At 45.5% G+C, this 27376-nt stretch overlaps 1 protein-coding gene across 1 annotated transcript in view; it reads left to right on the plus strand.

The window, feature by feature from the left end:
* Positions 1-27376, plus strand: part of CALN1 (calneuron 1) — a 543987-nt gene that overhangs the window by 342878 nt on the left and 173733 nt on the right. The window contains exon 4 of the mRNA XM_062180668.1: positions 5239-5351. Within this exon, the coding sequence (XP_062036652.1) occupies positions 5239-5351 (113 nt within the window). The remainder of the gene's footprint in view (positions 1-5238; positions 5352-27376) is intronic.

Below are 27376 nucleotides of genomic sequence, written 5' to 3' on the forward strand. Positions count from 1 at the left end.
CCATCTGCTGGTTCACTCCACACATAGCCACAACAGCCAGATCTGGGCCAGGCCAAAGTCAGGATCCAGGAGCTCCATCTTGGTCTCCCACGTGGGTGGCAGGGGCCCAAACCCTGGGGCCATCTTTTGCTGCTTTTCCAGGCGTATTAGCAGGCAGGTGGATCAGAAGCAGAGCAGCCAGGACTCCAGCTGGTGCTCTGATGTCAGACGCCAGCGCCACAGGCAGCGCTTAGCTTGCTGCACCACAACCCTGGCCCCTTTCCATTAAACTTGCAGAAGACTCTATGTGTGCACATATTTCACTTTTCCTAACCTAAATAAATTCATCTTTGAATTCCATTCTCCATGAACTTTTTGAAGCCTCCTTGGGTGAACCTCCGCCAGGACCAGGTGCTGGGGCCTGTGATTTGGAGAGGAGTTGGTGCACGATTGGGTTGTTACCGGGGGTTCTGTCTCTGCTCTGCCACTAACTAGCTGCCTAGTCTCAGTCTAGTATCTTTCACTTCCTCTTGCCTAAGTTTTCTCATCAGAAGAAAAGTGAGTGAAACCCCATTCGTAGGTCTGGGGTCAGTCTGTACAGGGAAGTTTATCCAGTGCCTGGCACACACCAGGCCTTCCCTAAGTGTTTCCTAGCATGTATTGTTATTCCGTGATTAGGAAAGATCTCTGGCGGCTGACCTGAGACCCAGGAGGCGGACTGTGGAGAACAATGCAGATTTCATTTTGCCTTTAGATCCCAGGCAGCTGTAACACTCCCATTAAAGGAATGCTGAGGGGAGCGGCACTGTGGCACGGCAAGTTAACGCCCTGCCCTGCAGTGCCGGCATCCCTTGTGGGCCCCAGTTCTAGTCCTGGCTGCTCCTCTTTCCAGCCAGCTCTCTGCTGTGGCCTGGGAAAGCAGTAGAAGATGGCCCAAGTCCTTGGGCCCCTGCACCCACGTGGGAGACCCAGAAGGAGCTCCTGGTTCCTGGCTTCAGATCCGCACAGCTCTGGCTGTTGCGGCCATCTGGGGAGTGAACCAGCAGATGAAAGACCTCTCTCTCTCTATCTCTACCTCTCTGTGGAAATCTGTCTTTCAAATATCTAAAATAATAAAAAAAAAGGAATGCTGGGCTCTGGGAAGAGTGTTCCTGACAGACCCCCCCCCCGCCCCGCCTGCAGGCAGACTGTTATGGGGTGGAATCCGGCTTTATTCCTTGTATAAGCCCCGGCCAGCTACTGCCCCTCTGCGTGCTTCAGTTATCTCATCTGTACAATGGGCTGCTTGGAATATTTAAATGAGCTGGTAGCTGGAAATGTCCTTAAACCACGCCCTGCCTGGTGAGTGCTCTGTGTTAGATAGCATCTTCATCGTCAGACCTCGCAGCCCTTGCCTCAACACGGGGCTGGTTTCTGGGTCAAGGGATCCTGTGTAAATCCTACCTCTGAGATTCTGTTCATCTCAGTTCCTCTGGGATGGATGGGGTGCAGAGGAGGGGATGTGCATTGGTAGCGATCATTTTTGGAGAGTCCCCAGCCCATTTTTGTCCATTGAACCAGAATTGCCTCTGGGGCCTTCCCCTTGGACTCAACCACAGTAGAAAGTCCACTCTACCAATGGGCTGACCTCCATCTGAACGTTAGGAGGGGGCGTCCTCCCGCACTGCAGGTGTGTCGGAGGTGAGCCGTGTGCCCATGCACCCAGGAACCAGAGCGGAGCCATCCCCTGAGAGAGAAGGGGGTGCCCACCTGGATTATCCTTCCAACCGTGAGCTTGGATGAATCTCTCTTTGCTCGGTAAAAGCCAGAAAGAGAGTGTGTGGGAAATGAGTGTCATCTGTACTCTCTCCCTGACACCACTGGATACTTCTGGTCACTGAAGTGTGGGTTTTTCTCCTATAAGAATGAAATCTAGTTCTGCTACTGTCTACCTAGACCTCACCTAACCTGCAGGTGAAGGGCTGAGTCCCAAATACTGTCCCCACCCAGAAGTCCAGCTCGTCACCTGTGCTTCCGATGCTAACTCCAAGAGCCCGTCCTCGGTGCAGTCTCTTGGTGCAACAGCTCACACACTCAAGAGAGCACTTCATGTACTTTTATTCACTAATAACAACAGGATACAAGCCAGGTACAGCCAGGGGGCAGAGCTGCTTAGAAGGTGGCATGGGGCCGGGTGGAGTGGAATAGAGGATACACAGAGCTTCCCTGCCCGCTTTGGATACGCCAGTCTCCCAGAAGCCCGATGTGGTCACCAGCTTGGAAGCTCTCTGAACCCCACAGTTGAGGGATTTTTGTGGCGGCTGCTTCATCGGTAGATGTGATCGGTTATTCATGTTACCTACAGCTCCTGGACTCCTGGATTCAGCCTGGTCCAGCCCCAGCTGTGGCAGGCATTTGGGAAGTGAATCAGTGGAAGGAAGCACGCTTGCTCTCTCTCTCTCTCTCTCTCTCTCCCCACCATCATTCTGTCATATAAATAATTTTTTTGAAAAAATTCGAGTGAACTCAGCTCTTAAAAAAAGAAAATATTTGCTAATTTGAAAGGCAAAACGCTAGTTCATTGTTGCTCATTAGCATTCTCATGACTACTAGATCCTTTTATCTGGTTGAATCTAAGAGAAACAGATTTCCTCTTGGCAGCGCTTCCCTTTATCACTGGCATTCCATGTCTTCTCAATCCCTGGGGAGGTTTTACCTACACTTGGGTCTGTCCCTGGGTTATCTGTTGTGAATCACTGACATCTTGTTAATGACATCTGCTTTGCAATAAGGCTGTTTTTAAGATGTATTTATTTATTTGAAAGGCAGAGTCACATAGAGAAAGGGAGCGATGGAGTGAGAAAGAGATCTATCCACTGGTTCACTTCCCAAATGCCTGCAACAGCTGAGGCTGAGCAGGGCAAAGCCAGGTGCCAGGAACTCTATCAGATTTTTCCACGTGGGTGATAGGGATTCCAGTACTGAGCCATTATCTACTGTCTCCTGGGTGCATTAGCTGGAAGCTGGATTGAGGAGACACTCAATCCCAGGCACTCTGGTATGGGATGTAGGCATCCCAAGGAGCAGCTTAATCCACTCTATCACAAGGTCCAGCCCAAAGACATGTTATTGGAAGACAGATGCACTCTGAGAGTGAATTATGTGCCTGCTCTTTGGAAAGCTCTTGGATGCAGACGCCTGGTCTGTCCCACTGGCTGGGACAAGAAAAGAATGGAGTTCAATCTAGGGTCCCCCACATGGGTGGAGGGAGCCAAGACCTGGGCCATCACCTGCTGTCTCCCCGGGTGCACATGAGCAGGAAGCTGGATCAGAAGTGGAGATGCTGTGATTCAGACCAGGTGCTCTGATGTGCAATGTGGATGTTTAACTGTTGCACCAAATGCCCACCCAAACTACAAGCTTTTCAGAAATCAGTAAGACATGATGACTTAATTTATGGGGCGGGGTGTGTGTGACAAGGATGAAGCTGCCAAGTTGGGCACCAGGGAACAGCTGTGGGGTATGATCATGGAGGATAGGACATGCTGATTGGACGCCTAGATAGAAACACAGCCATGTGTCCTTGACGATGGCGATACACTCTGAGAAATGTGTTGCTATGCAATTTCATCATTGTGTGAACATCACAGTGTGCTTACACCACAAACTTATGTAGGCCATCATACATCTAGGCTGTAAATGAGGAGACTTCCAGAAGTTCATTTGAAATGGGACTAAAAATAACTAAGTTTTGGTGCAATTTCTTAAAAGATTTATTTATTTGAAAGGCAGGGTTACAGAGAGAGAGAGAGACAGAGACAGAGAGAGAGTGAGAGAGAGAGAGAGAGAGAGAGATCTTCCATTCACTGGTTCACTTTCCAAATGGCTGCAATAGCCAGAGCTGGGCCAGTCCGAAGCCAGGAGCCAGGAGCTTCTTCTGGGTCTCCCATGCAGGTACAGGGGCCCAAGCACTTGGACCATCTTCTGCTGCTTTCCCAGGTACATCAGCAGGGAGCTGGACTTGAAGTGGGGTGCAAGGACTTGAACTGGTGTCCATATGGGATGCCAGCATTGTAGCAGCAGCTTTAGCCACTACACCACAGCACTGGCCTCTTGGTGCAATTTTTTATATCCATACATTTTTTTGCATGATATGCATTTTCCATGAACTTGTGGAAGACACTTGGTATGTATGGTATAGCTTATTGCTCCTAGGATTATGATGAAGAAAACAATATAACATTAAATCAAGCACAAGAAAAAAATGATGCTATCAAGAGATGCATTAAGGGGACCGGTGTTATGACACAGAAGGTTAAGCTGCCACTTGTGATGCCAGACATCGCGTATTGGAGTGCTGGCTTGATTCTCACTACTCCGCTTCTGATCCAGGATGCTGCTAATGCACTTGGGAAGGCAGCTGAAGATGGCCCAAGTGCTTGGGTTCCTGCCAACCATATGGGAGATTAGGATGGAGCTCCTGGCTCTTGGCTTTGGCCTAGCCCAGACGCAAGTGTTGTGTCCATTTAAGGAATGAACCAGAGGATGGAAGCGCTCTCTCTCTCTCTCTCTCTCTCTCTCTCTCTCTCTCCACTCCCACTCTCCCTCCTGTCTGTAGCTCTGTGTTCCAAGTAAATAAGCCTTTTATTAAAAGGAGTTGCATTCAATAAGAGATATCCATACGAAGATATTTACAGTAGCATAACACAGTATGCAATGTATGTTTTTAATTAAGTAGAAGGTTTGTACTCCAAAATAATAATAAAAAGAACATAATGATAAATGCATAGACCAGTAGTATAGGCATTTATTGTCAAGTATTATGTCCTCTACACTATTCCATGTACATACATATGTCCTATGTTTTGCATGACTGGCAGCACAGTGGGGTTGTTAACCCCAGCATCACCAAAAACACGTGAGAGATGCATTTCCTTAAGATGGCAGCAGCATCACTGGGTGATGGGAACTTTTCAGCTCCATTACGATCATGGAACCATCTTTGGTGTGGTCCATGGTTGACCGAAAGGTTCATGTAGTACATGACTGTACTGACAAATGGTTAGGAATATGTGTGTGTGGCATCACGTGCACTAAGCATTGCCTCTTTCCTTTGTACTCTGGGTGCTTTAAGAATGTCGAACAATTTCCAGTGTTACCAGCTCTTCTTCATTTATTGAAACTGTGCCTAGGAGAAAAGGGTAGAGATGTTCACTGTGTTGGGTACAGTGTGTCAAGTGCAGCCGCTCTTCTGCTCATGGTTCTGTCTTCTCCTTCCAGGGGATGGCCAGGTGGATTTTGACGAGTTCATGACAATTCTTGGCCCCAAACTGGTATCATCAGAAGGTCGAGATGGTTTTCTTGGAAACACAATAGACAGTATATTCTGGCAGGTGAGTAAGAATTTTTTTGTAAAGATTACATTTGGCAGTAGACATAGATCCAGTATTAACTTTTGACTAAATTCCTGAGCTCCTGTTCTGCACATGAAGATCTCTTTGGGGCTGGAATGACTCCCATTCCTTGAGTTGGATGTCAAGGTCAAGGTCCCTATGGGATCCTTTGACCAAAGATCAAGATGACACTTATTTAAGGTTTGGAGGAGCAAAATATCTCTCCAGCTCTCCACTTTTGATTCACAAAAGTCTTTTTCCTGGTAACACTTAACTATGTTTATTATCTGAACCAGCTCTGTGTTTGACTGATTGCAGTTGATCTGTGCTGATAGTATGGCATGGTTGTCTGATGTGTTTGGATCCCATCAATTCTGTTTTCCTTAATGGGACACAATGATTTTGTTTAAGAATTTTTACCCAATGCTTCTCAATATGCGCCTACTTCTATCTTGTGAAATCCTTTAGTAAATTCCAAATATCTACCTTCTAATTCCTAAAGAGCTATTAAATCATTTTCTATATTATGTCTAATCTTTCAAAATGCGAGTCTTTTTCATGATTATGGAATTCGGGGATTGCATTCTCAATCGACAATTTCACAAATCTCAGGTGAAGTTTTCAAGTTAAATTGAGTAACTGGTTGGACACATGAAACCCATTCTAACGCACCGTAGTTTCTTTAAATCTCGTGAAGTGTATTTTTTCTTCACCAAAGATATTTCTCTTATCTAGATAAGGGATGCAGTTGACAAATCTAGTCTTGTTCTGGTACTCATCTTGCAAATAGTCAATAACTCTTTAATGAGAACCTGTTGTATGCCCTATAATCTCAGTCATCGTGAGTTTTCAAAAAGGCATTTAAAACTCAGTTTTGCTATTGATGAAGTTGAGTAAGGAAATGTAAGTAAGAGAAAGTAATCAACGAAGACATTAGTAAGTATGATGATTGTAAGATTTTAATCTCCATGAAGCCCAGACCTCATAGTTATTTTAGCCCCTTCAGCATGCTGTCCACTGCATTTGCAGACCCTCAGTGCCTACCTTTTTTCAATGGAATCAATAGAAGTTTGATAAAGGAGAAAAGTATGGTTGGTGGTGTCAGATAAAGCTTCAAGAAATGGAAGCATTTGCTTTGGACCTTGAAATATGGGTGAGATCTTTTTTTTTTTAGTTTTTTACTTTTTAAAATTTTATTTAAGGTACACAAATTTCGTGTATTTTGTGTATACAGATTTCAGAACATGGTGATACTTCCCACCCTGCCCTCCTGCCTGCCCATGCCCCCACACTTCTTCCTCTTCCCTCTCCTATTCTTGATCTTATTTTTTACAAACATCCATTTTCAGTTTACTTTATGCTCAAAAAATTAGCCCTACACTAAGTAAAGAGTTCAACAAACAATATGAAGAAAAAAACACTGGTCTTCAACAGTAGAGACAGTAAACAATCATCAAATCTCAAAATGTCAATTTCATTCTAATACATTGCATTTTAGTACTCTGTTAGTTACCACTGATCAGGGAGAATATATCACTTTTTGGGACTGGCTTATTTCATTAAGTATCACAGTTTCCAGTTGCATCCATTTTGTTGCAAAAGACAGGATTTCATTTTTTAACAGCTCAGTCGTATTCCATAGTGTATATATACCACAATGTCATTATCCAGTCATCAGTTGATGGACTTCTGGGTAGATTCCATATCTTAGCTCTTGTGAATTCAGCTGCAATAGTGTGATTAAATGCAAGGAAAGAAAAGAGCGCACCCTGGGTCTGCTAGGATGGGTGTTTACCAAGGCAGTAGTCACAGGCAAGTCCTTTTTCCAAAACCAGGATCCATTTGAAAGGGAAGGACCCTTGGACTCAGGTGCAGAATGGACTTAGGGCCTGAGGAAAGAAAAGAAGCAAACCCAATCCCAGATTCCCAACTTGCAATTAAGGACAGCAACGAGAGCACCGGGTGACAGAGAAGTCTTCCTGGGGCTGAATCCCCAGACAGACTGAGTGGAAGGCGAGGGCCAGACAACAGAGGGAAGGAAGAAAGTCTGTGCACAGGGCTGGAAAGCCAGACAGGAACCAGGGCTTCAAACCCAGATCTGGGACCCATCAGAGCTGAAGGGTGATGTCAGGAGCAGAGAGAAGCTCACCAAGGGGAACTGTGTACATGAGGATGAGCAGAGAGACAAGACGCGGTCCTGTAACACAGGGGCCTCTGGCTCTGCACGGCCACTGCCCACCTGAGGCCACCATCTCCTTGGACCCATGTTAGGGTCAGGTAGCTCTCTGGGGCTCTCCTCACCAGGTGATGAAAATATTTCTCTGCTCCTGCAGCCGTTTGGTTAGGCTTCAGCACTTGGGAGAGCAAAGTCCCTAAGCAGAAATGGGACACAGAGTTATGATGGTGGAGAACTGTCCCTTCCCATTGGGCCATCGTTCAGCCTGTGTAGAACCATGCACAGCTGCCTTCCTCTCTGGCTTTCCCTCTTCCTCTCTGGCTACTTCTGTTCCCCTCCATGGTTCTGCCCTTTGTCCTCAGGGCACTCTGTAACCTAGAAGAATGTTCCAGGGCCTCCCTCACTGTAAGCATTCTTTCTTGCCCCATCCTGCAGAGGTAGAAGCTGCAAATTCTTGATCCACGTCTCCTGTAGACGTGGATCACAACAGAGCACCTGCGGAGAAGGAAATCTTTGCTGTGCTGTCTGTCTTAGCCTAATCCAGATGTGATGTTGCGATCATCTGTGTTTTTGCCTAACTAGAGACTCCCCCTGCTTCTCAGCCAGGGTGATAAGATACAGTGGGACGAGAAGAAAGGGGAAAACTCAGCCTGAGGCATTTAAATGAGAGTGCTGGGATGCACAGACTCGTGGACATGGCTTTCCTCTGTTACTCTGAACGTTGACCAGCAAACGAGAGTGTAAGTGTGTGTGCAGGTCCATGTATGTGTGCACACACATATCCAAGTTTGTTCACTTTTCCACAGTGGTTGGAGACAGTGTGGAAAAAAATGTAGCAGAAAGGCAACCTTCTGCCTCGGAATATTAATACCAGGAGATTCTGATTCTAGAAAATTCTAATGCAGCCGGGGAGGCAGCTGAAGGTTCTGATTCTAGAAAAGTGGAAAGCAATTGTAGATGCTCTGGCAAGGCTTCCCATCAGAGACCATGTGTGTTTCCCACAGAAACAGACATAACGGTACAACTGGAAGGATATGTGGGTGTCCATGTGGTGGACAAATTGTACCACCGAAAGCAGTCGGTATTTATTGTGTCACAGCATTTCTAGGGGGTCAGGGGTTTGCAAGCAGCTTCGCCGGGTGGTGACTCGGTTTCTCCTGTGAGGGCCCTCAGGACGCTGGCTGGGGTTGCAGTCACCAGAACGCTGGAACCGGCTGAGGACGCGGCTCACTCCTGCGGCTAACTCCGGTCCCTGTCGCCTGGATCTCTCCATGGTGCTGCCCGAGTGGCCTCATGTCAGGGCAGCCGGCTTCCTAGAAGCAAATGATCCAAGAGAGCTCAGGCAGAAGCTTCGATGTCTTCAAGACAGCTCTGGAAGCCGGACTCCATCACTTCTGGAGTCCTCGTGGTTATGCAAAGAGCCCCTACTCAGTGTGTGATGGGCAGGAGGCCGGGTCACTGGGGGGCCAGCTTGGCAGGTGGGCAACCAGGACGGGTAAAGAGCCTGTGACTGAACTTCAACTTCAGACCTGACATTGCTGTCCCAAGCCTTCCCCACCCCCACCCCACCACGCTTTGGTTTCTTCCTACCTTAGAGGAAGTCAGTGACTGTGGCTGTTGTCTGTGTTAATGGGAAATAGCCCAGCCCGTAGGTTCATCTTCCTAATTAAATCTGATTTTTAGTGCTTGCTTTTTTACTGGTGTTCTAGCCTCCCCTGCCAAGAGTAAAATGAAATCAAATGGAATTCTGCACGAAAATAAAACAAAGCCAACAAACAGCTACATATTGGGTGGTGTTACCAGTCCCACAAATTCTGAGCCCCTGGCTTTTTGCAGGAAATTGCTGTCTGTGCCGATGGACTATAATGGGCTACAGCTGCAGCTTGCTTCCCACGAACGATGGCCCAGCATCATCTCTGGCTCTCCCAGGGGGCTCAGCCACCTCGGTGTGAGGGGTCACAGAGATCCTTGTATGTAGCAAATTGTAACTTGCGAAACTTTCATTGTATTCTCAGTCTTTATTCACTGTCACTGCAGGGCTACACCTGGGGAGGATGAGGTGAAAGTGTTGAAAGTCAGCCCTTGGCCTTGGTGCATGGTAATGACGGAGATCAGGGATGGGAAGAGCTGAAGGGGGCTGGGGTCGGGATTGGGGGCCAAGCTGGAGTGTGACCCTCAGGGGCACTGTGGTTGTACCATGCACTCTCACTGCACAACCTGAGTCCACTTGTATCCCCAAAGGACAGTCTCATGCTATAGCAGCTGTCCCCCAGCGGCAGAGCAGAGAGACTTGCTACTGTATCACAGTGTTTACTGGAGCTCACCAGTGTCTCCTCTTGACCTCCAGAACTGCCTGCTCTGCAGTGAGTTTGCCAACAGCAAACCGTGGCAAGGGTAATGGCAAGGGATGATATAGCTCTCCCGATCCCCGGGGCCAGCCGGCGCTTCTGTTAACCGCTTCTCCGTCCAAGACAGAATTGAGTCCCATGGTGGGCTAGCAAAGCTGTTTATGAGTCTTTCTATCAATACCGTGAGGTCCAAGACAGCACCTCGGCCAGGCAGGAAGATGCTGAAAAACATCAGATGGGTGTGCTACTGTAGGGCTCTGTTCCCTGGCTCACGTTTTTCTCCGATCCACAATCAAGCCTCATTCTCAAGCCTTCACCAATTTAGAGTTTCTGCTTTAAGAAATGAAGCACAGTCATAGTTTGTAAGCAAACGGATTCGATCAGAGCAGGAGGGCAGGGTGTGTGGGAATGAGTCTGCCGCCAGAGGTCAGGGAACAAGGACCTCAGACTGGCCTCCCAGCTTCCGTGTGTGCCTGAAACAGTTAGGCAGTGCTCTCGAGTGCAAAGACTGGGAGGCAGTGTGCAATCTGGTTCCTACAATCGCTGCTTATCTCGTAGCTGTGTACAATGCCAAAGACGCTGTCCATTGTCCTAACATAAAAGTGCATGGAACACCGCCCATGTCCAGATTTGGCTGAAATCAAGGCCTGTTTGTTGCGCTGACTTGCTTTGTCTCTCCCTGATTATCCGACTTCAGTCTGCTCAATACCATTCCCAGCTGTTCACTCCTCCCCCTTCTGTGGGAAAATTCACAGCAGGTGCAGGGAAACACCTGCAGCAGTGTCAGGCTGGGCTCTGTCCCTCCATCCCAAATCCCTGTTTGGGTCTCAGGTCGCCGCTGCTTATCCAATTATGCTTTGGTTCTGGGCTCAGTCTGTGTTCCAGGATCTAATCCAAAAGCCATTCCTCCCCAGCCCCGGGTCCAGGTTTCAGCCCGGGGTGTTTTCTGTCCTGGCCTACAGAGCTATGGCCGAGACCAACAGGGAACTTGGCCAAAAATCCTTGACTCACAGGCAACAGAGAGCCCTGTGTGTTCCGTGTTCATGACGTGTGAAACGCTGCACAAAGCCACAGGTCCACTTAGGATCCCACAGCTGTCAGGCATAAAAAAACTGGACAGAAATACATCAAAATGACCCAGGTCACTTCTGGGTAGTGGTAGGGTGATGGGAGATCTTATCCAAAGCCACAACAGTAGGCATGTATCGTTTCTATAATCAGAATGAAATGGAAAGTTATTGTCGGCAGCTAGTGCTGAGAAGCCTCTTGGGACACCCGTATTCCATATCAGTGTGCCTGGGTTTGAGTCCTCGCTCTGATCTCCATTCCAGCTTGAGGTGATGGCTCAAGTACTTGGGTCCCTGCCGTCCACGTGGGAGTCCTGGATTCAGTCCCTGGCTTCTGAATTTAACCCCAGCCACATCCAGGCCATTGCTAGCATTTGGGGTGTGAACCTGTGGAGGAGAGCTCTCTCTCTCTCTCTCTCTCTCTCTTTATCTCTCTCTCTCTCAAATAAATAAAACTTGCAGGGAAATGTGCATGAAGTAGAAGAAATATTTGTGTGGAGCATTTGCAGCATGGGGCCAAGATGTAAGAAGCATCAGAACATTTTCCTCTTTTTTTATTTCAAGGATGACTTGTGTTCAGTAGGCAAGTCTCTCCACATGGCAAATCTGGCCCCAGCATGATTGCTCCCCCCTCCCCCAATATCACATCCATGTGCTGCTCTGTCAGAGACAGGGACCCAGCTGTGGAACGTACACAGCTTTCAGCCGCAATGCCCATCACCGTAACTGACAGCAAGTGTTTGAATCCCCAGGGTGATCTTTCTGAGTGGTGTGAAGCTTGGGGCCTGGAAGACGCTTGCCTCAACAGGAGCTCTCAGGTGGTTCCTGGTCCAGCAGCAGCTGTAGCACCTGAAACTTGGTAGAAATGCAAATTCCCAGGCCCTCACCCAGGTCTGCTAACCCAGAACCTCCAGCAGTGGGCTCAACAAGCTAGGTTCCAATACACCCTGCGGGTAATGCCAAGGCTCACTCAAATTGAGCATCCATTGAGTTCCAGGTTATTAATGAGCCCTATGGTAAGTCAGGATCACTGGTCTGCGTCTGACCTTGGCTCCCGGCCAGGTTTGGTAATCTGGGTTTTTCTTGTAGTTGTCCATATTCATAAGTGCAATTCCTCTTTCATCATATGGGAGGGTACTTTAGAAAGTTTGTAGAAAGGAAGATTTTTTGTTTTAAGTTTATACGAGGGGCCGGCACTGTGGTATAGCAGGTAAAGCTGCCACCTGCAGTGCCCACATCCCATATGGGAGCCGGTTCGAGTCCCAGCTGTTCCACTTCTGATCCAGCTCTCTGCTATGGGCTGGGAAAGCAGTAGAAGATGGCCCAAGTCCTTGGGCTCCTGCAGCTGCGTGGGAGACCTGGAGGAAGCTCCTGGATCCTGGCTTCGTATTGGTGCAGCTCTGGCTGTTGCAGCCAATTTGGGAGTGATCCAGCAGATGGAGGACCTCTCTCTCTCTCTCTCTCTCTCTCTCTCTCTCTCTCTCTCTCCCTCTCTCTGTCTGCCTCTCCTTCTCTCTCTGTAACTCTGACTTTCAAACAAATGAATAAATCTTTTAAAAAAAGTTTATATGAGTGAAATGCACATCTTTTCGCTTGATTCTTGCTTTTAGCCATTGCCTGTGGAACTGTGGAACTGTGGAACTGTGGACTTTTACTTTTTACTTCTTGGACTTTATTTAGCAGAGTAGTAAGCCTTTGACTGTAATGCAAATATAAAATTTGTACTCTGAAAACTTAGAAAGAAACAAAGAATAAGAAAGGGAAGAGAAAGGGAAGGAAGAATCATTGTATTCTTGGACTCGTGTCTATGAACTACACTGCATCTCTTCTCTTTGTATTAATATCACATTCACATGACAATTGTGCTGCAATAATTTCCATGCATTTGCTGTGACTGAGAACCTAATGTATTAATAAATTCCTTTAAAACTTGAGTTGTTCATTTTGGTGTCAGAATTTTTGAAAGCATGTATATGAGTCAAACTGTTCATGGAAAATGAGTGTTATGAAAAGGCTATGCATAGGTTTCAAAATCCTTGACACCGGGGCCTGGGGTTTTGTTGCAGTGGGTTAAACTGCCACCTGCAACACCAGCATCCCATATGAGCACTGGTTCATGTCCAGGTGGCTGAACTTCCTTTCCAGCTCCCTACGGATGCCCTGTAGAAAGCAACAGAAGAAGGCCCAAGTACTTGTGTCCCGGCCACCCATGTTGGAGACCCACTGGAGCTCCAGGCTCCTGCCTTAGGCTGGCTAAGCCCCTGTCTTTGTGGCCTTTTGGAGAGTGAATCATCAGATGAAAGATATTCTCTCTCTCTCTGTAACTTTGCCTTTCAAATAAACAAATAAAATATTTTTAAAAAGTTGTTTGCACCAAAATATGTTTCTCTGCATTTTTCATGGACCTTTTGGAGCACCCTTGTATCGTTTATAACTGTTTTAAAAAGGTTTATTTATTTATTTGAAAGTCAGAGTTCTGGGCCGGTGCTGCAGCTCACTAGGCTAATCCTCCGCCTGTGGCACCGGCATCCTGGGTTCTAGTCCCGGTTGGGGCGACGGTTCTGTCCTGGTTGCTCCTCTTCCAGTCCAGCTCTCTGCTGTGGCCCGGGAAGGCAGTGGAGGATGGCCCAAGTGCTTGGGCCCTGCACTCGTATGGGAGACCAGGAGGAAGCACCTGGCTCCTGGCTTTGGATCGGCGCAGCGCAGCGGCTGTAGCGGCCATTTGGGAGGTGAACCAACGAAAGGAAGACCTTTCTCTCTCTCTCTCTCTCTCTCTCTCTCTCTCTCTCTGCCTAACTCTGCTTGTCAAAAAAAAAAAAAAAAAAGAAAAGAAAAAAAAAGAAAGTCAGAGTTCCGAAAGAGAGAGAGAGAGCTCGTCTGTCTATCTGATGGTTCACTCACCAAATGGCCACAATGGCTAGGGCTGTGCCAGGCCAAAGCCAGAGCTTCCTCTAGGTCTCCCAGGCAGGGGCCCAGACACTTGGGCCATCTTCTGCTGCTGTTCCCACACCATTAGCAGGGAGTTGGATTGGAAGTGGAGCAGCCGGGCAGGCACTGACGCCCATATGGGATGCCAGCACTGGGGATGGTGGCTTAACCCACTGTGCCACAATGCCGGCCTCTAAACCATTTTTAAGATGAACAAATTACTTGTCCATATGTAACTGAACTCTTAGTCGGGAATGACTTCCTGTGCAGTAGAACAATGGAAGGATCAAAAATAAAGTTATAAAGTTAAGCTATTAAATTGAAAGGATAGTTTAAAAATAACAAGTAGGCAAGACTATGGCAATGGATTGAATAAAGCATGTGCAAAGAGCATTTCTACATCCATATGAAAACCTGGCAAGAGAGAAATGGGATAAGGAACAACAGACAATTGGTAGGTATCAATGTTGCAATTGTATTTTTCTTATTTACTTATTTGAGACACAGAGAGACTGAGTTCCCATCCAGTGGTTCACTCCCCCAAATGCCCAAAATGGCCAGGGCTTGGTGGGTTGGAAGCCGAGAGCCACACGGATGGCAGAACCCAGTCACCTGAGTCATCATCACCCGTACCTCCCAGCGTCTGCATTGGCAGGAAGCTGGGGCAGCTGGAGCTGGAGTTGGAACCCAGGCATTCTGACACAGAATCGTGGCTGTCTTCACTGGCTTAAGTGCTGGACGACATTTCCTCCTTGCTCTAGATCATCAATATTAAAACGGTTTGAAGTCACCAGAAATCTAATAACTGTTCATTAAAATAGCAGTTGCGTAAGTTTTCTCCTATCAGATTGAGAAACAATAAGCTGTGTGATAATATTCCACGCTGTCGGGGTGCGATAAGATGGGCAAGCTAGTAGAAGAGCAACTTATCCAACTCTCTCAAACTATTTGCTGAAACTTGGCCACAGCACGTTAAATGTTTAAACCCTCCAATTGAGAATAATTCTACAACTCGCAATCTATCATACGAAATCAGTCGGAGATACAGAAAAATGCAGTTATAAAGATGAAATATTGTAAAATTGTTAAAAATAAAATTTTTACTTCATCGTTAGTGGAAAAGCCAAGAAAGAGATTGAATTTATAGTATAATTACATTGCTGTTCTACAGCTATTATACATACATTTATATTCATTTTTTATATACCAATTTATATTCATCTTATATATATCCATTTATATTCATAGAAAAAAACTGAAGAAAATGTAATGATCCTGACAGAACTTATCATTATTGATTGAAATAAAAGTGAATGTGCTTTTTTCTTTATACTTATTTTTTACAATTAACAGCATAGTCTATCCTGTTATTATTCATAAAGTTATCAAAACCTCAAATTAACAAAATCACATTATAGACCATTTTTTTTTTTTTGAAGATGTATGTATTTGAAAGAGTGGCAGAGAGAAAGGAAGAGAAAGATATATATATATAGAGAGAGAGATCTTCCGTTTGCTGGTTCGCTCCCTAAATGGCCACAGAAACTGGGGCTGGGCCAGGCTGTTGCCCAGAGCCAGGAACTCCATCTGGGTCTCCCATGTGGGTTTCACGGACCCAAGCACTTTGGCCATCCTCTGCTGTCTTAGACTCATTCGCAGGGAGCTGCATCCAAGTAGAGCAACTGGGGCTTGAACCAGCATTCTGATGAGGGATGCCAGCAATGCACGCAATGGCTTAACCCACTGCCCCAGCTCCAGCCCCAGCAGTGGCAAATAAGAGGAGTGGTTGGAGTTTGAAGCATTTCCAGCCCGTCATCTTGGTGCCCAGGGCACACAGTAGCAGACTACGAAAGCATGAAGTCAAAATGAACTGAGCGGCCAGCTTCCAGAAGGAAAGGAACTCACTCAGAGCCACCTGCTGGCAGCTGCCCCTGGGAGCTGCTGGGCGGTCCTTTGGGGGGCAGAGCCCACAGAAGATCCATGGCCAGCAGGTACTTCTCTGCTGTGTGGCAGACATTTCCTACCCAGTTAGCATGCCGGAAATTCATGCTTCAGGAGAATGTTTGAATCAGTTTTATAATTATACAGAAGTTAGGGATGGGCATTTGGCACAGCAGTTAAGCTGCCCCTTGGAACCCCCACATCCCATATCAGAGCTCCTGGGTTTGACTTCCAGCTCTGATCCTGGTTCCAGCTTCCTGCTAATGCACACCCTGGGAGACAGCAGGGGTGTGCTTAAGTATTTGGGTCCCTGCCACCCACATGGGAGACCCAGGTTAAGTCCCAGACTCCTGGCTTTGGGTAGTGAACCAGTGAATGGAAGATCTCAGCCTCTTTTGTTTCCTCTGTCTTTCAAATGAATGCATTTTTAAAATCATGAGAGAAATTTTGTTACCTACAATAATTTTTACACAATATGGAGTTTGTTTATGACTTTGAATCGGGGGTGGGGGGACTAGCTCATAAAATGCCTTGAGCTTGTGGTGGTGGTATTTTGTTTTCATTTTTTTTTTCTTGTTTTGAGATAATTCTTTGATAAATATTATGTTAATTGTTCTTGAATCTATTTTGAAAATTTATAATATCTTCAGGAAGTCACCAGTTCCTCTGAATTACTTTGTTTTACATTTACTTACAGGTAATACTTAAAATTTCTTTTCAAGTATTCTTTTAGATTTGTTATAGTGTCTCTTAATTATAATTTGTTTTTTGCAATTTTTGTTATTAATCTGATGTACCAGATGGTTGTCTCTTTGGCGATTTTAGGTTAAAAAAAAAAAACTCAACTCTTCTATTTAATGAATAATTCTTTGTTTTCCTGTTTTCTTCTCTGGTATTTTTAGCTTTTATCTTCATTTCTTCTCTCTTCTTGTTGTGATTATTTCTAAACTTCTGTTAAAATGATTTTTTTCTTTTTCATTAATGAAATTTTATAGGTAGTGTAACTTTATCATCACCATGAGCAGTTTTATATGTAGAGCTTTTGTTTATGGGTACTATGCAATCTGTAGTTACAATTAATATGTTTTCTCACTCAGTGTTGTTTGGGTGAATATTACTAAATGCTTTATTCAAACAATTGTTATTCATGTCTCAGCTTTTTGTCTTCTGGTCAACTCTTCTGGATCTATAATATTTTCTTAATACTACCTATATTGTCCACCTGTTGTGTCTCATTATGTGTTACATTTCAGCAAATATAATTGGTGATCAAATAGACTCTTTTCACAGTTTGTAGGAGAAAGATTTATTTCCCATTTCTACTAGCAATGGTATTGAAGTCTTGAATGTCCTGGGTTATTTTTTATCTGCACTTTCTTAGATTGACAATGATAAAATTTATCTCAATTCCATTTCTGTTTTTTCTTTGTGTGTGTGTGCGCGCGTGTATTTGATGTTGTCATTCAATTTTTGATGGATTCATCGAGTAGTCGCTTACTGAAAGTCTCTTGGGCAGAGCATGGATACAACAGTGAGCAACAGAGAAAGCTCTGGCTCTCATGGAATTTCTATTGTAGTTTAAGGGGTAAGAGAGAAGGCTATGAAATAAATGGGTAATAAGTAATATAATTTTAGAAAACATTAATTCCTTTACATAGAACGGATAAAGCAATAGCAGGCAATTAGGGGAGTTACTATGTAACTTTACTGTGTGAAAACAAGGCCTCCTTGAGGAGGTGACTTGAAATTACCCCTCGCTGTGGCCCAAATGCTTGTTTGCCCTGGAAATTCCTAAGTTGAAATCTTCACCCACAATGAGGTGGCATTAAGAGGTGGGGGCTTTGGGAGGTGATTGGTCATGAATAAGGGTAGTGCTTTATTAAAGAGACCTGGGAGAGACCCCACCCCCGGTCTACCATGGAAGGATGGGGATAAATTCATCATCTATAGAGCAGAACCTTACCAGACACTAACTCTGGGGGTGCTGTAAGTTTGAACTTCCCAACTTCCCAACTGAAAAATACATTTCTGTTGCTTACATGGTATCTGGTCTATGGGTTTTTTTTTTTTTTTTTTTTTTTTTTGACAGGCAGAGTTAGACAGTGAGAGAGGGAGAGACAGAGCGAAAGGTCTTCCTTCCGTTAGTTCACCCCCCAAATGGCCGCTATGGCTGGTGCGCTGTGCTGATCCGAAGCCAAAGGCCAGGTGCTTCTCCTGGTCTCCCGTGTGGGTGCAGGGCCCAAGCACTTGGGCCATCCTCCACTGCCTTCCCGGGCCACAGTAGAGAGCTGGACTGGAAAAGGAGCAACCGAGACAGAATCTGGCGCCCCAACCGGGACTAGACCCCGGGGTGCCAGCGCAACAGGTGGAGGATTAGCCTAGTGAGCCACGGCGCTGGCCCTGGTCTATGGTTACAGCCCTGGTCTATTTGTTACAGCAGCCCGAGTGGACGGAGACACCTGTGAATCATGAGAAAGTTCTAGCTGTCCAAGCTGTGAGACCACAGAGGTACAATGAGAGGCCACAGCAAGCTCAAGGCCATGATGAAGGAACATGGTAGACTACAGGGATGGGCAGGGGGAGAATGGGTGGGCAGGATGTGGACGCCGCTGGCAGACTTTAGCTGTTGTGGGATGCTGTGAGCCCTCAGCGGAACCCGAGTGAAACCTATCTCACCCCTCCTACTTCATGCTCACTCAAGTCTGCGTTGCCAGGTACCGTGTTCTGCAGCTTCAGCAGGTCTGCCCTGGGGTCTCCTGGGCTCTGTCTACTCCACGGCTCTGAGATCCTGGAGTATTGCCCTGCCGCCGTGACTCACCACCACAGCTGCCTTCCAAGGACAGAAAAGGAGGGGAAGGCCAGGGGGACACTAGCCCTTTAAGAAGTTGCCAACACCACTTCAAGTAGTGCCCCATTGGCTGAAAGTTAGACATGTGGCTGGTCAGAAGTTGGCCAGACTAGGAACAGCAGCAAGGGAAGCTGGGAAATGTCGTCTATACCCTGGATGGCCATGGTCTCCTATTTAAAGACTTGGTGTTATGCTACCATGAAGAAAGGGCCAATACATATTTGGGGAAAAACGCTCCAACCTTGGGAGTTTGAGGCTGATTTTCCATATCAGCAGGACTCACTGGAGTGTGTGAGAAACTTGAGTGATGTGAGTTAATTCACGTGCAAAGTACACTGCTGGCTGCTGTGGGGAAGAGGAGCTTCAGGTGCAGGGATAGAAATGGGGACTGAGTGGGAAATCATCTCAGGTGTTCAGAGACATACTGATGGCTGGCAGGTGCTGCGCGGGAGGGAGGGGACAGACACAGGCTTTGGTTGGAGGTTGAGCTACTCACACACAATCAGTACGGCATTTGCATTATCTATCTCCATTATTGCCATGTATACCTGAGAATAGCATTCTTGGCCTGTGCTCTGTTTTTGTCTCAAATACTCCTTTTCAGGTATTAATGCTAACTTCATCTCTTTCTATTTTTTTGTTTTTTTTACAGGATGTGTTCTTATGCATCCTTTTCCTTCTTAAAAAAAAATCTGCTTTTTTAGATGTTCCTCTTTGAAAGAATTGTGTCAGATTCATTTTTATAAGCCAGTCTGGGAGAAATTGTCTTTTAATAGAGTGGTTGAATCCTCTAGCAATCCTTTTATAACTAGTACGTGTTCACGGTTCAGCAGCCCGACATTGGTCTTTCTGGTTTTAAGCTATTTCCTTTGTTTTTTTTTTTTTTTTTTGTCTTCTGCTTATATTGTTTTGTATGTTTTATCTTCTAAATTAAATAGACAACTAGCTCCTTTTGTTATCATCCTTTTACTAATTGGCTTTACCTGCATGAAATATGTATTTAAAATTGTACTTGTCTGAATATTGAAGTCCAAGGGAAAAATAGCTTCTGACTTTCTCTGAAAGAAAGTCTGGCCTATGTATACTTTCTCCATTCCCTTCTTTCTTTTTTTAAAGATTTATTTGATTTATTTATTTATTTGAAAGAGCTACAGAGAGAGGTTGAGACAGAGAGAGAGGTCTTCCATCTGCTAGTTCACTCCCCAGATGGCGACAATGGCCAGAGCTGTGCCCATCCGAAGCCAGGAGCCAGGAGCTTCTTCTGGGTCTCCCATGTGGGTGCAGGGGCCCAAGGACCTGGGCCATCTTCTACTGCTTTCCAAGGTTATAGCAAAGAGCTAGATTGGAAGAGGAGCAGCTGGGACTAGAACCAGTGCCCATATGGGTTACCGGCACTTCAGGCCAGGGCTTTAACCTGCTACGCCACAGCACCAGCCCCTCTGTTCCCTTCTTAATGGCTATTAATTTAATTTGGTGTTACATATTCTTAATTTTTAAAAGGAATTATTTAAATGCCTGTGGATTTATGTGCAGTTGTAAGAAATAATTCAGGGGGAAAAAACTCATCTACTTTACATGTAAGCTCCCCTAATGGTAACATTTTGCAAAACCATAATACAGATTGAGTAGCCCTTACCCGAAATGTTGAGCATCAGAAGTGTTTCAGATTTCAGATTTCGGAGAATTTACTTATACCTAATGAGGTATCCTGGGGATGGATCGCAAATCTAAACACAAAATTCATTTGTATTTCATATACATCCTATACACGCAGCCTGAAGATAACTTTAAGCAATGGTTTTAGCCTGCCTGCATTTCGACAGCAACCTATCTCATAAGTTCAGGTGTGGCACTTTCCACTTGTGGCACCATTTTGGTATTCCAAAAGTTTCCGATTTGGGAGCATTTTGGATTTTGGATTTTCCGATCAGGGGTGGTCAACCTTGTTCAACACCGTAACTGGGATTTTTGACATTGAGGCTACCTGCCAATCACCTTTGGGTTCCTCTGATTACATGCACTGGCATGTGTGTGTTTCCTCCAATACAGTGTTGTCATACGTGCAGTTTTGTGCACCTACTGCCACAGTCAAGAGACCAGACATTTCCAACACCAGTGCCGTGAGGGTTCTCATCCCCCCCTTTTATCACCACAGTCCCACCCCCCATAGGCACACAACCCCTGTCAACCGTGAATCTGCTTTTCAGTCCTAAATTGTTGTCATTCAAGAGTTATCTAAATTTTTTATGTAAAATGAGATCAGTTGGTCTAGGATTTGGGGCTGTGTTATCTTGTTTCATGCATCATCTTACGCTTGGGGTTCATTCCAGTTTTATCAGTAGTGCCTTTCTCTTGCTTGAGCAGTACTTCATGGTGTGTATACACCACAGTTTATTTAAACCGTTGTTGCTCAACTGGGCTATCTCAAGGTGTTGGCTGTTTTTTGAATAAAGCTGCTATTAACCTTGGTATGCAGGTTTCTTATGTAAACAAAGATTTTTACCTCTCTAGGCTAAACGACCTTGAATGCAATGGCTGTGTCAAATGGTAATTGCATGTCTTGCTGTATTTTTTTTCCAGATTGGTGGTACCATTTTGCACTCATTTATATTATTACATTTTTAAGTAATCCAGCTTTTCCATATCCTTTCTAGCTTTGTTCTTGCCAATTTTTATTTCAACCACTCTAAGGGTGAGGAGTGATATCTCACTGTGTATGCATTTCCTTGATGGCTAACTTTTCTTTCTCATCTATACACCCTCTTCTGGAACCTATCTGCTGATGTCTTTTGCCCATATGCAAATTGGATCGTTGTTTTGGTCTGTTTCGTTTTCTATTTGTGTTTTGAGGATTCTTCATATGTAAGTCATGTTGTCTTTTGGCAGAACAAAAGATTTGAATCTCAATGTGATCCAGTTTATTAAATTTTCCCCATTATAGATTGTGCTTTTGAGGTCAAGTTTAGGGACTGCTTGCCTAGCCCTAGTTCCCAAAGATGTTCTCCTGTGTGTGTGTGTGTGTGTGTGTTTTCTAAAAGTTTTGTAGGTTTCCAGTTAAGTGCATGGTCTATACAGAGTTAATTTTTGTATAAGGTTTAGGTCCAAGGTTTCCTTTGTTTGTTTGATTTTGTTTTTTGTTTGGAATATGGCTGTTCACTTGCACCAGCACCATTTATTGAAAAGACTGTCCTTTCTCCATTGAATTGCTTTAACAACTTTGTCAAAAATCAATTGGAATATTTATGCGGCTGTACTTTTGGTTTTTCTCTTTTGTTCCTTGATCCAGGATCTATCCCTCTTGCAACACTTCACTGCTTTGATTACTGTAGCTATGTACTAAGCCGTAGGATCAAGTAAATGATTCTTTCTACTTTGTTTTCCCCACCAAAATTGTTTTAGCTCTTCTGGGATCTGTGTCTTTACATACGAATTCTAGAGCAAGCTTTTTTATTTCCACTAAAATTTTACTAGGGTATAGATAAGAATTGCATTGACCTACAGACAACTTTGAGGAAAATTGACTATTATTGTAAGGTTTTCAGCCTATGAACAGAGTATGTCTCTGTATTTATTTAGGTCTCGAGTTTTCCTCATCCACATTTTGTAATTTCTCCATATATAGATCTTATACTTATCTTGACAAATACATACCTGAGTATTTTGTCTTCTTCAGAGTGAATGGAATGGGTTCACTGTTAGGAAATAAAAATGCTATTGATTTCTATGTGTTAGTCTCTGAAAAATTATTTTTAGTTGACAAATGAAAATCGTGTGTATTATGATTGCATAGGATGTTTTGATAATTTTGATGTTTTGTAATTAACATATCTATTACCTCATACACTTGGCCTTTTTCTGATGAAATCATTTTTTTTTTGTTTGGTTGTTTGTTTTTGGACAGGCAGAGTTAGAAGGTGAGAGAAACAGAGAGAAAGGTCTTCCTTCCGTTGGTTCACCCCCAAAATGGCCGCAGCCGGTGTGCTGCGTCAATCCAAAGCCAGGAGCCAGGTGCTTCCTCCTGGTCTCCCATGCAGGTGCAGGGCCCAAGCACTTGCGCCATCCTCCACTGCCCTCCCAGGCCACAGCAGAGAGCTGGCCTGGAAGAGGGGCAACCGGGACAGAATCCGGTGCCCCAACCAGGACTAGAACCCGGGGTGCCAGTGCCACAGGCAGAGGATTAGCCTACTGAGCCGCGGCGCCAGCCTTGTGATGAAATCATTTAACATCTGCTGTGTCAGCAGCTTTCGAGGCTACCATACGTTGTTGTTTAGCATGGTCTGCCTGTTGTAGGATCGATCTGTTTGAGCTTTTCTTCCTAACTGAAATTCAGTGCCCGTGGACCAGCCTTCTCCCTGCCCAATCCCCCATAACCACCACTCCACTCCCACGTTCTCATTTCAGCATTGCACCCGCGTGAAATCTTGCCTGGCTGCTTTCACTGAGTGTGACGCCTTCCCAGTTCATCCATGCTGTCACCGTGACAGGAACAGCACCCGCAACCTTGCGGAACTCACCTGCTTGTTCCAGGAGGGTTTTCTTTGAAGCTTTCTTGGGAGTTTCTACATTGACAATGATGTCAGCTGCCAATAGAGACCATTTTTGGTCTTCCTTTCCAGTCATAGGCCTTTTTATTCCTTTTTCTTATCTGAGCTGTCTGGATCCCATGTTATGTGGAATAGTAGAGGTCCGAGTCAACATTCTCGGCTTGTTCCCAGTCTTAGAGGGGAAACATTCAGTCTTTCCTCTCTCGTGCATTGAGTAGGATGTTAACTGTAGGATTTTGTAATTGCTGTTTGCCATGTTCAGTTAATGTTTCCTCTCTCCTTGACTCTCTAAGTCTTAATTATGAATGGCCCTGGAATCTGTCCAGTGGTTTTCTATGTCAGTTGATATGATCACGTGGTTTTTATTCTTTGCTGATATGGGAGAGTGCAAGTCAAGTGGATTAAACCAGCCTTGCATGCCGGAAATGACTGTAAATTGGCCATGGTGTCATGGTGTAGAACTCTGTTCATATATTGTCAGATGCAGTTTTCTGTTACTGTGTTAGGATTCTTACATCTAAGTGTATGAGACCTACGATCTATTGCTTCTTCCCATATTCTCTTTCATACTGTCTGTCTGCTTTTCTTATCAGGCCAGTACCCTTTGTACTTGAGCCCTCTTCCAGTGCAGCGTGAAAACAGAGCTCCCTTTTAGATCCTTTCACCTACTGGGGCTTGAATGCTCTCTGCAACACTCATTTTGGAAGTTAATTGTCCCGGTCACAGTCCTAACAGGTGGAATCTGTAAGGTGGGCTTGGGTCATCATGAGGGACTCACCCTCAAGAATGGGTGGGACCATCATCTTGGGTGTGGGTTGGTTATGGTGGGAGTGGGCTCCTGAGCAGAGGAGGAATCCTGCCTTGTCTCTCCCTCTGTCTCCCACCCAACTGCTTCCTCATCCTGTGATGTCCTCTGCGTGTTATGACACGCAAGGAGGCCTTTGCCTACTGCTGCCCCTGTACGATTGGGCTTCCCAGCCTCCAATGCTGTAATAAATAAGTCACCGTTAGCTATAAGTAACCCAGACTTGGGGATGGCACCATGGCACAGCATGTTAAAGTCACGACCTGAACAGCTGGCATCCATATGGGCACCGGTTCAAGTCCCGGCACTCCACTTCTGATCCAGCTCCCTGCTGATGCACCTGGGAAAGCAGTGGAAGATGGCTCAAGTGCTTGGGCCCCTGTACCCACTTGAGAAACTCAGAAAAAGCTCCTGGCCCTTGGATTGAGCCTGGCCCAGCCCCAGTCATTGTGACCATTTGGGTGAGTGAACCAGCCAATGGAAGATCTCTCTCTTTCTCTGTCTCTTCCTGTCTCTCTCTGTAACTCTGCCTTTCAAATAAATAAATAAATCTTTAAAAAATTTACCAGTCTCAGATGGTCCATTTATCTGAAATGCTTTCCTCGCCTTAATCAGCATTGTCCTGAGTATCAGGTGTTTTTGCAATTTTTACCCAACCATTGTATATGACTTACAAACTCATGAGTAAAAGGAGAGTCTGTTGTGCGTATCCATATTTCTACTCTCTCTTTTTTTTTAAAGATTTGTTTATTTATTTGAAAGGCAGAGTTACACAGAGAGAGAAGGAGAGGTAGAGAGACAGAGAGAGAGGTCTTCCATCCGATGGTTCACTCCCCAATTGGCCACAATGGCCAGGGCTGCACCGATCTGAAGCCAGGAGCCAGGAGCTTCTTCCAGGTCTCCCATGCAGGTGCAGGGTCCCAAGCAGTTGGGCCATCTTCTACTGCTTTCCCAGGCCACAGCAGAGAGCTGGATTTTAAGTGGAGCAGCTGGGACTCGAACTGGCGTCCATAAGGGATGCCGGCACTGAAGGTGGGGCTTTACCCTCTAAGCTACAGCGCCAGCCCCTCTACTTCCTTTAGTCCCTCCTCCTTTTTGATGCTCCATGACTTTTCCTTTTATCATTCCCTTTCTGTTTTGGAGAACTTTATCAGGCAGTCTTTAAGTCTGATAGTGACAAATTCTTTTTTTTCATTCTTTGAAAATGTTTTATTTTCCCTCATTCCTGCAGGATAATTTTGCCAAATATGAAGTGCACGGCTGACAGTTCTTTTATTTTTCAGAACTTGAAAAATGCTGTGTTACCTGCTCCTGGCCTCTGTATTTGAGCTGCAAAGTCTGTTGTCATTCAGGTTGTTTTTCTGCTATGGGTGATGCATCATTTCTCCCTGGCTGTTTTCCAGAATTATTCTGCATTTTTAGTTTTCTGTGCTTTAATGATGCTGTGCCTTGGAATGGGTTTCTTTGGATTTTTCCTATATGAGGGGTTTGGTCAGCTTCGTGTCTATAGGCTTGTGTTTTTCGCCAAATTTCGATATTTTCGGTCCTTACTTCTTTGAATTTTCTTTCCGCGTCCCTCACGTCTCCTTTCCTTCTGGGACCCCGATGAATGTGGGATCTGTTTTATTGCCCTGAGCTCTGAGGACTGGTTAAATGCATTTTGTTTATTTCATTTTTGTCTATTTCATTTTTGTCATCCATATTGTGTGAGTTCTATCCAGCTCGTCACAAATTCACTGATTCTAACCTCTATCAAAACTGCTCCCTTGGAGCCGGTGCTGTGGCGTAGTGGTTAAAGCCGCCACCTGCGGTCTTGGCATCCCATATGGGCACTGGTTCGAGTCCCGGCTGCTCCACTTCCGATCCAGCTCTCTGCTATGGCCTGGGAAAGCAGTGAAAGATGGCCCAAGTCCTTGGGCCTCTGCACCTGCATAGCAGACCTGAAGGAGGAAGCTTCTGGCTTCTGGCTTCGGATCAGCGCAGCTCCGGCTGTTGCAGCCCTTTGGGGAGTGGACCAGAGGATGGAAGACCTCTCTCTCCCTCTCTCTCTCCCTCTCTCTCCCTCTCTCTCCCTCTCCCCCCCCCCCCCCTCCGGCTCTCCTCCTCTCTCTGTGTAACTGACTTTCAAATAAATAAATAAATCTAAAAAAAAAAAAAAAACTACTCCCTTATCTCATCTAGCTAGATTGTTTATTTTGTTTTGACTATTGTGTTTGTCAGTTTTACAATTTCCATTCGGTTTTCTTTTATAACTTACCTGAATTTCTTGAGATGTTTCTTACTTTTTATGTGTTTCATGAGAATTTTTAATTGATTTTCAAAGCATTTTTATGTCTTCCTTAAAATCCTTGTCAGATAATTCCAATCTCTGTTTCCTCTTGTTATTGGTCTCAGTTGAATGTCTTCTGTCTTTAAAATTCTCAGTTTTTTTTTTTAAAAATTATTTACTTATTTACTATATTTGAAAGATGGAGACAGACAGACAGACAAGACAGAGAGCTGCCATCTGCTGATCCACTTTTGTAGTGTTCACAACAGTTGGATTGGACCAGGCTAAAGCTGAGAGCCAGACGCCCAATCTGAGTATCCCACAGGGGTGGCAGAGAGATAACTACTTGAGCCATCACCTGCTGCCTACCAGGGTGTGCATTAGGAAGCTGGGAACATGAGCAGAGCCACTCAACAAGGCCAGGCACTCTGATGGGATACAGGCGTCCCAGGCAGTGTCCTAACTACAGCACCAAACTCCCACAGCAGGTACTCAGTTCTTGATGTGACCGGTGACTTTCTATTATATCCTGGACACTGTCTGATATACTTGGAGTGTAATCTGAATCTTTTTATTTTAGCACACAGTTGCTCTCTTTGGGTTTAGCAGGCAGGTGCTGACTCACTTTTAAGCACCACAGAACCAGTGCAATGTCAACGCAGAACCTTTATGGTGATATTTTGGGCAACTTGGTTTATCTGGAGCTGCTGGCGATCCCATTGGGTCCTTTTGATGCTGGGGTGGGGGCGGGGAAGGGGCAGAAAGAATTTCCGTATCAGGTGTGGGCAGGGTTGAGGATGTTCCTGCACCAGGCCCTTTCTGTCCCCTGCCTCTGAGGGACAGCGATGTTTCCCAGGCTGGACACTTGTGGTGGATCCACCATGCTATGGGTCCCACCTCTGGGCAGGGGTGGACAATCTTTTCAGCCCAGGGGGACAGGGGCTTTGCATTCAGAGGGGAATCTCTGGCGTGCAGGAGAAGGCTCACGGTTGGTGGGGCTCCCAGTGGATAACCCTTGCTGGTTGTGGGGACCCTGTTTATCCTGGGGGAAGAATAAGCCCACCTGTGCCGCCTCCTGCTGCTAGGCTGCAGAATAGGG

The sequence above is a fragment of the Lepus europaeus genome, chromosome 21 (genome assembly GCF_033115175.1).
Source record: "Lepus europaeus isolate LE1 chromosome 21, mLepTim1.pri, whole genome shotgun sequence".
NCBI classification, from domain to species: domain Eukaryota; kingdom Metazoa; phylum Chordata; class Mammalia; order Lagomorpha; family Leporidae; genus Lepus; species Lepus europaeus.